General features: G+C 50.3%; 1 protein-coding gene across 5 annotated transcripts in view; it reads left to right on the forward strand.

Annotated features, from left to right (window-relative positions):
- Positions 1 to 12,496, forward strand: part of GLP1R (glucagon like peptide 1 receptor) — a 42,674-nt gene that overhangs the window by 21,604 nt on the left and 8,574 nt on the right. For all 5 annotated transcript variants that reach the window (XR_001718401.3, XR_001718400.3, XR_001718399.3 and 2 more), the window contains 7 exons: positions 2,618 to 2,771; positions 3,366 to 3,525; positions 8,074 to 8,134; positions 8,703 to 8,772; positions 8,858 to 8,946; positions 9,310 to 9,448; positions 10,440 to 10,481. Coding sequence is in view for 2 of the 5 variants with exons in the window: in XM_527380.7 (XP_527380.2) it covers positions 2,618 to 2,771; positions 3,366 to 3,525; positions 8,074 to 8,134; positions 8,703 to 8,772; positions 8,858 to 8,946; positions 9,310 to 9,448; positions 10,440 to 10,481 (715 nt within the window). In the remaining 3 variants the exon portion in view is untranslated. The remainder of the gene's footprint in view (positions 1 to 2,617; positions 2,772 to 3,365; positions 3,526 to 8,073; positions 8,135 to 8,702; positions 8,773 to 8,857; positions 8,947 to 9,309; positions 9,449 to 10,439; positions 10,482 to 12,496) is intronic.

Genomic DNA, 12,496 nt, shown 5'->3' on the forward strand with positions numbered 1-12,496 from the left:
TTTTGGTCCAACATTATGTTTGTGTGAGATTCATTCACATTGACACGAGTAGTCCTGTTTTGTGGATTTTTAACCACCATTCCATATTCCGTTGTATAATACAGCACAGTTTATCTGTCAACCTTTTAATGGACATTTGAGTTGTTCTCTTTTTTTCTTTCTGAATTACAAATGTTGGGTGCAATGTACATTCTTACTTGTGCATTTCTCTGGGGCATATAGCTAGGAGTAGAATTGCCAGGTCTGACTACCGCCTGCTTTCACAATTTTACTATGTTAAGTTGTTCTTCACAGTGGTCACACCAGTTTACCCTCTCATCAGTAATAAAAGAGAGCTTCCTTTGTCTAGCCTTCTCACCAATATTTAGTGTCTTCAGACTTAATTGTTGCTAACCTGAAGTATGTGAAATTGCCTTATGATTTTAATTTGCATATTCCAGATTCCCAAAGAGATCAAGCATTTTTTTTCATGATTTATTCTGTGAGTTGCTTTTTCATATCCTTTGCTTACTTTTTCATCGGCTTATTTGGGTTTTTCTTTTCTATTTTACATATTCATTATATATTCTGGATACTTATCCAGGATTTACCCTCTCTTTAGTCTGTGGCTTATTTTTTCACTCATTTTATGGTTTTTTATGCACAGAAGTTCTTCATTTTAATGGAATAAAGTTTATCAATTTAGTATTGATAAATAAAATTTATCAATAAAGATTAACCAGTTGATAACAGTTAATTTTATTGATTGGTTTAAAATTATTCATTTTTTCCAAAGAACAAATTCTGGACAGTCTTATTAAGAAATCTTTCCTTGGCTGGGTGTGGTGGCTCACGCCTGTAATCCCAGCACTTTGGGAGGCTGAGGTGGGTGGATCACAAGGTCAGGAGATCGAGACCATCCTGGCTAACACAGTGGAACCCCATCTCTACTAAAAATACAAAAAATTAGGTGAGCATGGTGGCACCCGCCTGTAATCCCAGCTACTCAGGAAGCTGAGGCAGGAGAATCGCTTGAACCCAGGAGGTGGAGGCTGCAGTGAGCCGAGATCACGTCACTGCACTCCAGCTTGGGCGACAGAGCAAGATTCCATCTCAAAAAAAAAAAAAAAAAAAAAAAGAAAGAAAGAAAAAGAAATCTTTCCTTACCCTAGTGTCATAAAGATGGCCGTCTACATTTTCTGTAAGTTTCAGAGTTTTGCTCTTCCTTGTGGTTCTTTGATCTGCTTGGAATTCATATTTGCGTATGATATAAATAAAGGATTTCATTTTTTTTTTCTGTATGTAGAATTAGCTGCCTGAGTACCATTTATTGATAGCCTTTCCTTCCCCCTTGGTTTGCAATGACTGCCATTCCATGCAGCAAGGCTCCACGTATGTATGGGTTGGTTTCAGTCACCTACAGTTTTTTTCTGTTAGGATGTTTATCTTTCCCCGTCCCGATACCATGGTGCCTTAGCTACTGTAGATTTACTAGAAATCATATAGCAAAATCTCCTCCTCTGTGATTCTTTAGGAGTGTCTGGAATATTCTTAGCCCTGGCTCTTCTTTATAAGTTTTTAAAGTTCTACTTTAAAAATAAGGTAGAATTTTTATGAATACGGAGAGACTTGACTCCTTTAAGGTAGCGAGCCTTTCTATCTGTGAATGTGATGTATCTATCTCCCACTAATTTAAGTCTTCACTAATGATTTTAAGCAAGATTTATAAAATTCTCCATCGAGATCTTACCTATCTTCTGTTAGACTCATTTCAAGCTAGTTAATTAAAAATATTGCAAAAGAATTATTTTTAAACATTTACTTTTAAATTTTTTTAACGCAGGCATATACAAACATACTTATCAGCAACCTTGCTAAACTGTCTTATTAGTTCTAATAATTTGTCCATAGATTTCTTGAATTTTCTTTGAAGATAATCTACCATCTACAAATAATAACTATTTTGTTTACTTCTGATTCTTGTACATTTTTCCCTTGCCTTATTATAGTGGGCAGGATCTGCAGTTACAATGTTGACTAGAAGCAGTGATAACAGACATCCTTATTTTGTTCCTGATTTCAAAGGCAATGCTCCCACAGTTTCTCAGTTAAGATTGATATTTGCTCCTGGTTAGGTAAATAGCCTTCATTAGGTTAAGAAATGCCCCTGTACTTTCAATTTGCTACACATTTTCACATGAAAGGATATTAAAACTCTATCCAATAGTTTCTGAATTCCTACCAAGTGCCTAGTCCTGCTCTGCCTCTGTGAGGCATTTAAGATGTGGGCCCTGTCATGAAGAAGCAGTGTTCCCATTGGGGAAACTGATCCTCATGCATAAATCTCTTTGGTTATGCAAGACTTTGTGTAAAAGAAGATGCTGCAGAGAGAAGGATAGAATGTGGATGGGAGGAGGGGGCAGTGACTACATAGCGGAAGCCTTCATGGAGAGGCAGGATTCGAGTTGGACAGAAGGATTTTCACGATGATGAGGAAGAAGGGTATTCATAGAAGAAGACACACGCACAGTCCCAGGGCTGGAAACATGCCTGATGTGTGTGTTAGCTTGAGAGCCTGGGGTTGTAGAGCAGAACTGTTGGCTGCCTTGCCAGGGAAAGGCCCTGCTTTCTCCCTCAGACACCTGCACTGCACCCGGAACTACATCCACCTGAACCTGTTTGCATCCTTCATCCTGCGAGCATTGTCCGTCTTCATCAAGGACGCAGCCCTGAAGTGGATGTATAGCACGGCCGCCCAGCAGCACCAGTGGGATGGGCTCCTCTCCTACCAGGTGTGTGGTGCATCCAGGACCGCCTCAGGAGGGATGGGCGGTTGGAGGAGGCCTGCCTCCGCCACCCTAGACAGGCCTGGGACAGGAGAAGGCAAGAGCTGAACAGTCCTGGCCCTTCGGGAGCCCCCAGTCTGATGGGAGAGGCAGTTTGCCTTGGGACCCTCCAGTCTGCTGAGAGAGGCAGTCTACCTTGGGGAGCCCCCAGTCTAAGGGAGGAGACACTGCCCTAGGGAATTCTCAGTCTGACACAAAAGAGTAGTCTTTGGAGACACACTTGAGTTTGAATGTCAGCTCTGTCACTTACTATCTGTACACTTTTAGGCAAGTCACTTACTTCTCTGAGGCTGAGAAATAGGTGAGAAGTCACTTACTTCTCACCTGCAGGGGGATACATTACTTTCTTCCAATCAGGATAGTGAGGATTCAATGAGCTAAAGCAGATAAAGTCCTTAGCACTAGCCCTAGCCAGAGATGTGAGCTCTCTCCTCCTGCATTAACCATGGCAGGATAGTGGCTGGAGCAGGATGGGGAGTGGTATCAAGAGAGGCAGAGGGCAGAGCTGTTGTCCCCACGACACCCTTCTTCTACCCCCAGGACTCTCTGAGTTGCCGCCTGGTGTTTCTGCTCATGCAGTACTGTGTGGCAGCCAATTACTACTGGCTCTTGGTGGAAGGCGTGTACCTCTACACACTGCTGGCCTTCTCGGTCTTCTCTGAGCAACGGATCTTTAGGCTCTATGTGAGCATAGGCTGGGGTAAGAACCGCCATCACCCACCCTGGACCTGTGGCACAGGGGTGGGAGACCTTGACCCCTCTTCTAACATGGTACTTGGAACGCACTGCTGAGCAAGGGGCAGGGCCCACTGGGTAACCCTCTTCCTGGGCACAGGACCTTCTGCCCCGGTGCTGTTAAGATGCCGTAGGGGGTTATGGTCCTCCCCTCCTCTGCATAACTCTCCTCCCGTAATGGAAGCCTCCACCACATGTGGCCAAACACCACCCTCTACCACTATCATGCACACCACTGGAGGTCATGGCACTGTTCTCTTAAGACCACATGGGGACCTAAGTTCACACCCAGTCCCGGGCAGCCCGAGGCCCTGAGGGAAATGGTGAGTCCTGGGCCTCAAGGTGGGGAGGGGATCAAGAGGGTAGGGGGCTGGCTGGGGGGAGCCTGCTGGTGCTCTGTCACATGATGATGAAGAGGAGGGCTCAGAGGAGAGCCAAGTACAGTGGGGCAGGGGGACCAGAGGCCAGCCAAGGAAAGGGTGGACGGCGGATGTGCCTGGAGCCCAGCTGGAAATGTTCTAGCCAAAAAAGTTTGCCAAGAACCATTGTGTCTTTTTTTTTGCTGGAACATTTCTGGTTGTGCTTCTGCCTCTCACCACGTGGGATTGTAATGAGGGGCAGCATTGGGGTTGGGAAGGGGGCTGGGATCCCCTTCACCCCTGGGAAAACATGCAACAGGCCTTTCTGGAGGGACCCACGGTACCCAGAGAATAGGCCCTGCCCTCTGCCCTCCCTAATCTGCCATTGAATCTGCAGGTTTTCCTGTTCCACACCATACCCTGCCCTGCTTGCCACTCCTTCATTCACTCCTCCTTCCTTCATGCGCCCACCTCACGCTGCTCTGACCATGGCTGCCCCTGCCACCGACCTCCGGGGACTTTCCAGCTCAGTCACATCCAGACTCCTCTTCCCTGACACTGGTCCTGTCCCTGAGCCTTTGCAAGGCTGTTCTCCATGCAGGAATGTTCAGGGAGCATCCTTCCCACACCAGGGTGTCCACTGCCTCTTCAGGAACCTGCCTCAGGCCACCAGCCCTCGTGGTTCTGTGCTCTCCACCATCTCAAGCTCTCCCTCCCCTGTCCTTGCACTTCATTTATTTTTACTGGTGTTCCTGAGCCGTTTTGCTCTATACACCTCCCCCCACCCCCCAGGAGAAGAGTAGCCTGAGAGATTTTAATGTGACCAGTGTCTTGAGGGCACCAAGGCCCAGAGCAGGGCCTTACAGGCAGAGCAGGCCCTGGAACCCAGGCCTCCTGACTCCCAGGCTCTGGGCCTGCAGCCATCATGCCCTGTTCTCTTGCCTGGGCTGCATCCCTTCAGTCCCCTGCAGCACCCCTGAGCAGGCTCAGGCCTCTGCACAGGTGGGCAGGTAGGCCTGGCTCCTGCTCACAGATCCCTGCTCCTCACCTGCCTCCTCCTCTCCCAGGACCCAGTCCCTTCCTTGGCCTTTTCTCCCCGAGGCTTCTTCCTCCTGTTAGAGCAGGAGGAGGGAGGCCATCGAGGGCAGCTCAGGGAAGGCTGTCTTCAGGGTGGGGGACGGTGTCTGTCCATTCTAGGAAATAGCATCAGCGCTGTTAGTGCCTGTCACCATGGCGACCCGAGGGCAGGAACAATCAAGAGACGTGTGTGATGTATGCAGAGGAGCGGGGGTGGCTGGAGTTTGGTGGGGACACACTGCCCTAGAGGTCTCTGAGTGGGAGATGGGGGAGGGAGTGCCAAGTCCTTTTCCTACCACCTCACACCCTAGCTCAGGGCTTGGGGTCTGTGGGAGCACAAGGGCAAGACCCGGAGGACACCCTGCTCTAATCAGAACACCTTTTTCTTGAGGAATTGGGGTGGGGGAGACGGAGAGAGATTCACAGGTTGCTAGGAGCTCAGACGTGATGCCAGGAGGCCTTGCCCAAGCTGGGATACTTGGGAAACAACTTTCAGCTTCATGTGCAAGTGGAAGAATTAAAATTAGGACTCTGACACAGTTGGAGAGGTCCCCCAAAGGGCATGGCAGCTTCTGCTGCAGTCCCCAGGCAGTTGGGGGCCTGTAGAAACCCACACGGAGGCTGTGCAAGAGGGAGGCAAATGGTGGTTGAGGGAATCATTACTTCCTGGAGCCAGTTCTGTGTGTCTTAATTTGAGCTTTTTTCTCCAACCTGTCTTGCTCGTTTTCTAAATGGGAGAAAGATGAAGCCAGCAGGGAGTGCATAATGTTTGCATGCAGCAGGGCTTTCGTGACTGTGTTTTTTGAAAAGGCCTTGTTAAGGAAATGCTGACGATGAGTGAAACTTGCCAGGTCTGGCTGATAACATGGGTGAGTGCCCTGATCCTGGAAGGAGGTCTCAGAGAGAAGGGACAGCAGGGGCGAGAGATACCCAGAAGGAAGCTTCTGCATGTGTACGTGGTTCAGGAAATCAGCATGCTCTTGCCCAGAGAATTTTCCTTCCCTTATTGGTGTGTTGACTCACCCATCATTCGTTCCATTCTCACTGGGCATCTTCTATGTGGCAGGGCCCGTAGCATGTGCTGGGGCCTTTGGAGACCATCCCATTCCTTGTCCAGTCTCATAAAAGCCTGTTACTAAAGCACCGTAGATGCTGAGAGGTCCGATTTGTGTAGAAATAAATGGGCCAGGAGAGAGAGAGCTGATGAAGAATGCTGGTCCGCTGGGGGCTCCTTTGCCTCCTCCATCTCTCCCTGCATCATCAGGCACAGTAGATATGAGCACACAACCTGCTTAGTAGCTGCTGTTGAGTGGACACTGATGTGCTAAAGATATAGACAATGGTGACAGGAAAGGCTATGAAGTGGTTCTGTCCTGGAAATGTGCTCCAGGCAGAGATTCCCAAAGTCATACGTGCACACTCATGGTCCACCCACCACACCCTCACACACACATGTCTACATACCTTAATATGCACATGCTTACCTATCTCAGACACATCTCCAATACTGAGGGAGGGGCCAACGGAGACAAGCATGGAGACAGCCAGTGCAGAAGGCCATTGAGGGCGGTGGGAGTGGGTATGGGATTGCAGCCCTGAATTCGAGCCCCACCTGTGCCCTTCTGAGTCCCTGATCCATCTCCTCATCTGTCATGTGAGGAAGGAAAATCCAATTTTAAATCAACCAACACAGACCCTGAGCTCTCAGGGTGATCTGGGCATTGAGGCTCTGAAGGTGAGTGAGGCCCAGGCTCTACCCTCAAGGAACTGGGAACCAGTTGTATTAATTCTCTATTGCTGCAGAACGATTAACCCTGAAACTTAGCTACTTAAAACAACGAACCATTGTTATCTCACAGTTCCTGTGGCCTGGAATCTCGGTTCAACTTAGTTGGGTACCTTGTGGCTCAGGATCTCACAGAGAAAACTCTTTAGGCAAGAGCATGTGGATTTCCTGAACCACATACACATATAGAAACTTCCTTCTTGGGCATCCCCCGCCCCCTGCTGTCCCTTCTCTCTGAGACCTCCTTCTAGGATCAGGGCACTCGCAGAGAAGCAGCCAGCTGTCACCAGGGTTGCTGTCATCTCAAGGCTTAACTGGGGATGGAGAATCTACTTCCAAGCTCATTCAAGAGGCGGTTGGCAGGAAGCCGCAGTTGCTGGCCAGAGGCTGGAGGCCTCCATTTCTTGCTGCAGAGACCTCTATCTAGGCCTTCTGAGTTCTCTCAGCACGTGGCAACTGGTTTCCCCCAGAGCAAGTGATCAGAGAAAGAGAAAGAGAATGCAAAACAAGCTACAGTGTCTTTTATAACAATCAGAAGTGACATGCCATCACTTCTGCCAGAGGTTCCTGGGTCACATGAAACAATGCTGATACAACGTGGACTAACTACCCAAGGGTATGAGCGCAGGAGGTGGGGATCCCTAGGGGCCATCTTAGAGGCTGTCTACTACACAAGTCAAGTCTCAGCCGAGTGGAAAGTAGTATTGTTGTAGCTGTTGTTATTGCAGGCCACTGCGGACAGTTAGTTGGTCAGCTGGCATCAAGGACTGGGCTCCTGTCTCCATTCCAGGATTCTGCCGATCCCTCTTGAAGGTGCACAGTGGTAGGGAAGAGATGACTGAAAGGACATCCAGTGCCTTTAGGAGTTGACTGGCAATGTGGGCTGAAGCAAGAGAGAAAATGGGCATCAGAGGGTTCGCCTGCTCCTTGCCTCATCTGTCATGCTGTCCCCACCGCATGGCCCAGTCCTGCTGCTGTTTGTGTGTCTGTGGCCTGGTAACTTAGCCGGGACTCTGAGGGCAAGTCCTGACAGTGTGCCTGGCACACAGGAGGTGGGGGACTGATGACTGATGAGGACCTCTCTGTAAGGAAGAGTCTGGGAGTCCGCATGGGGCTCCTGCTGCCTCTGTTCTCCCAGGTGCCCAGAAAAAAACTAGAAAACATAGTTTGAGGCCAGGCAAGGAGAGGGGCTGGAAGTGTGAGGGGCTTGGGGCAGGGAGAGGCCTCGGCATGTGGACTGTGGCTCTGGCCTGCCAGCCCCTCTCCCCTTCTGTCTTTCCCTCTCTCTTAGGTGTTCCCCTGCTGTTTGTTGTCCCCTGGGGCATTGTCAAGTACCTCTATGAGGACGAGGGGTGAGTGTCCTGCTCCAAGGGGGCGGGTGTGCCCAGGTCCCCATCCTCAAGGTCCATGGGATTCCTTGGTACCTGGGGCACCCATCTGTTGAGAGGATAAAGGGGGGTACCAGGAGCTTAGAAGGTGAATTTAGTTCTCTAATCTCCCCTCCCTGCCCCTGCCCCTGCCCCTGTCCCAGGATTGTTTGATGACTAACGGAACTGGGTCTGTGGGGTACATGGTGCCCTCCTGCAGGTTTTTCTGTAATATCTGCAAGTGAAATGTTTGTGTCACTTTGTATATGATGCTGGGTACACACATGACTGTGTTGGTAGGTCCGTGAAAGCTTGTTTGGGGGCGGTGTGCATCTCTGTGTATGACTGTGTATTTGGACTGTGCGTGTGTGTTGTGTGGCTGTGCACTGGCAGGGCTCTGTGGGTCCATGGGACTGGTTGTTGGGTGGCTCCTGGGAGCTGTGTGTGTGGCACTCAACATGGCCATGTGCATCAGCGGCCTCTGTGCCTGCACCTGAGCTGGGGGTCCTGTGAGTCCTGCTGGATGCATGTGTGCATCTCTCTCCCTCCCCAGCTGCTGGACCAGGAACTCCAACATGAACTACTGGCTTATTATCCGGCTGCCCATTCTCTTTGCCATTGGGGTGAGTGATGGTGTCAGGGATGGGAGTGGCAGCTATGATAGGGCTGGGCTGGTGCCCCCTGCCAATCCCCGGCCCCACCCCGCAGGTGAACTTCCTCATCTTTGTTCGGGTCATCTGCATCGTGGTATCCAAACTGAAGGCCAATCTCATGTGCAAGACAGACATCAAATGCAGGTGATGTAACTGAGCTGGCTTTACTGAGGACCCTCAGCAAGTGCCCCTTTCCTTCTAGCAGATAGAGAGACAGAGATCCTGGGATGCTTAGCTTAGAGCCCTACACTACCCTCTCCTTCCACCCAGGCCTGGCCTTGGACCCCAAACCTTGGCTTTTGCCCTGTCTCTGGGCAGCCCCTGGACTTGTTGGGGTCTTGACCTCTATTCTTTCCCTCCAGGCAGCCTGTCCCAGGGTATTTGCGGTGGGAGAACATCCATGACCCAGATATCAGGACTTGGTAGGAAGTGGGGAGGGTAGAGAAAGGGAAGAAGAGTCCATGGGAGAGGTCCAGAATGACTCGAGATCTCCGCCCTGCCCCTCAGACTTGCCAAGTCCACGCTGACACTCATCCCCCTGCTGGGGACTCATGAGGTCATCTTTGCCTTTGTGATGGACGAGCACGCCCGGGGGACCCTGCGCTTCATCAAGCTGTTTACAGAGCTCTCCTTCACCTCCTTCCAGGTGACTTCATGCTTGGGGACACTTGCTTGTAAAGTCCTAGAGTGAGGGTGGGACAGACACCAGCCTGCATCATGCAGATGGAAAAGGTGGGAAGACTGGGACCTGGAGGGGTGATCCCTGCCCGAAGTCACCTAGTTGGAGCAGAGCCAGAACTAGTATCCCCAGGTGTCCCAATACCTGGGCCAGTCTTCTCTGTAAGCACATGGGACAAGAAGCCTTCCTGGATGTAGCTCTGGGTACCAGCCTGGCATTGCAGCTGCCATCTACTTGGTGGTGAGCACCCTGCCAGGTGCTTTACATGCATTGCGCATTCACTCCTCACAGAACCCAGGAGATGTGCAGGGTTAGCCTCACTTTACAGAGGAGCCTCAGAGGTGTTAAAACCAGAGTTACGGTGTCACAGTTTCAAAGAGAAGAACTGATCCTCTCCACTAGCATTAGATGATGCTAAGGGGGTGTAAAAATACAAAAAAACTGGTCCCTGCCCCTCAAGAGTGTCATGAGATGCCTGCACACATGTGGGCTCATGTGTGTGTATTTACATACATGTGCAGACACACAGAACACAATTCTGGAGCCCTGGTTCTCCTTCGTGAACAGATGGGGCTGGAGTGGGGAATATTCTCCATGATCAGAGTCATTGTACTTCACTGGATCAGGCCTCCTCAAGGAGAAGTTGGATGTAGGATCTCTACAGCTTCTGGGCAGCTTCTGAGGAGGGTCTCCCAGACCCCACGGCACATGCCTGGGAGACCCATGGGGAGAGGCTAGCTGGGGCCTGTAGCCAGGCCTAGTCGGAGAGGTGCAACCCTGGTGTTCCTTCAGAAAGGAAATGAGAGGGAAGCCACTGCCCCATTCCTGGATCTGCCGGGGCCGCTGGATTTGGGGAGGCGGTTGTTGAGGATGGAGTCCCAAAGTGCTTCCGACCAGGGCCGGTCTGCAGGGCACTTCCCTCCTGCTTCCTCCCTCTTGATGTGACTCTTGTTTCCAGGGGCTGATGGTGGCCATCTTATACTGCTTTGTCAACAATGAGGTAAGCTCTGAGGAGGGACGGTGGGGACCCTGGTGGGTGGGTACCATCAGCCAGTCTGGAGTATTACAATGGGGACTCCCATCAATCTTGCCAGCTGAAACCCCCTACTCACCTCACTGAGGCACTAGGGTGGAGAAGCCATCTTGTCCACAGATTTGGTTTTCTGTGCATGGTCTCTCTACACATGAACACACACACACACGTACATGTACAGGCATACCCTAATGGCATGTGACCCTAGGGAAGACCCAGACTCATGTTAAGGGGATCCTGAATGACCCTCTTTGCTTGGTGGTAGTGACTGTCACTTACAAAGTGATTCAACACACACATACCCAAGCCACATGCTTGGGGCTTTAATAATCACTATCTCATTTAATTATGACCCCCACATCCCTCAAAAAAAAACCCTGCTAAAATTCTTATTTCATATTCCCATTTTTTATATATACATGAGAACACTGAAGATCAGAAAGAGTCAGGAACCTGCCCTAGGTTTGGAAATAGTGGCACACATCGCTTCTTAGCCTTTTGGCTAAGATGAAGTGTGGAAATAGTGGCATGGCAGAGCCAGGATTCAAATTAATTCTGCATTAAAGCAGAAAGCACCCCATTCTTCATACACACAGGCAAGAGCCCTGGCTCACTGTGGGGAAGGGGGTGGCTTTCTGGTGCTAGGATGGGAGAAGGGGGTTCTTGCTGGCCCCACACCCTCTCCTGAAAATGTCTGCAGGACAGCAGGCCTCCCTCCCATCCCTGAGATGGTCAGCTCCTGGGAGGAGGGCATGGCTGTGTTCATGGGCACCTGGAAAAGGCCCCTTCCACCAAGGTACTCAGCTTTGGAATCCCAGAGCTCAGGGATGTTGGAGTCAGCACATTAATAGGCTTGTCTTTTTCTATGGGTGTGGGGGATGCAGAAAGGACAGTGGGTGGGGACCTGGGTGTTTCAAGGAGCTATGAGATGGCTCAAAGAAGCAATGTGATGTAGCAGAAAAGATGCAAGGATGCAGGCTTTGGCATCTTGTTTGGTCTGATCTGGGCCCCATCACTTAATGAGCTGTGTGACTTTGCCTAAGTTACCTGCCCACTCTGAAACTTAGTTTGCTCATTTACAAAGTGGGGATAATCCTGTAAGGATTAAGAAAGTCTGAAAAAGGTGGGAAAGGGGAACAGAGAACAAGTCCTTCCTTCAAGGTGGGATGCTGAAGGCCCATCCTAGCTCCTCACAGGTACTGCTTGGCATGAAGAAACACACACCATTATCTCCAGAAGCTCAGTAAGCAATCACTATTAGGTCAGTATTCAGTGATTCCCAGAGACAGGGGCCTAAGGAATTTGAGAGGATGCCATGCAGAGAAAATGAGGCTGGGTGAAAGGGAAGGGAGGGGAATGTTCCCCTGTCCCTGAGGCCTCCCCCTGCTTCTGCTGAACTGGCTACCTGTGGGAAGCGTGGCCCTCAGATCTCTAAATGGGAGGGAAACCAAGGTCTCTTAAGTGCTTACTGCATATAAGGTGCTCAGAGTGTCTCATTACATCCAATGCTGTGCAGCAGATGGTATCCCCAATTCACAGCTAAGAACGTTAAGCCTCAGCAAAATGAAATGAGTAGCCTAATTCAATAGATAGAAGGTGGTAGAGCTAGTGGGCTGTGGCAGGGGCGAGATCTCACTGGGCTGTGGTGGGGGCAAGATCCCACTTAATGCTTCAGGGAAGCAGGTGCTGGGGAGGTGAAGGCAGCGCCAGGCAAAGAGTGGCCCATAAATGGGATTCTGGCTGCTCCTGGGACAGGTCTTAGAGGACCCAGCAGGCTCCGTTTGGAGGGTAGGGCAGGGAACAGGCTCTTGACCCACAGGAGGCAGTCCTGGTCCTCCTCCACTGCCATATCCTCAAAATGAATTTCTTTAAAACTGATGCAAACGAGGAAGTGCAAAAACCTAAGCTCTGTGGGTGGTCTCCCTTCCAGGAATGCTCTCAGCCAGCTGGGTGATGTGCTACCCAGCCCTGAGCTCTGCTGC

Source organism: Pan troglodytes, chromosome 5, assembly GCF_028858775.2.
Source record: "Pan troglodytes isolate AG18354 chromosome 5, NHGRI_mPanTro3-v2.0_pri, whole genome shotgun sequence".
NCBI classification, from domain to species: domain Eukaryota; kingdom Metazoa; phylum Chordata; class Mammalia; order Primates; family Hominidae; genus Pan; species Pan troglodytes.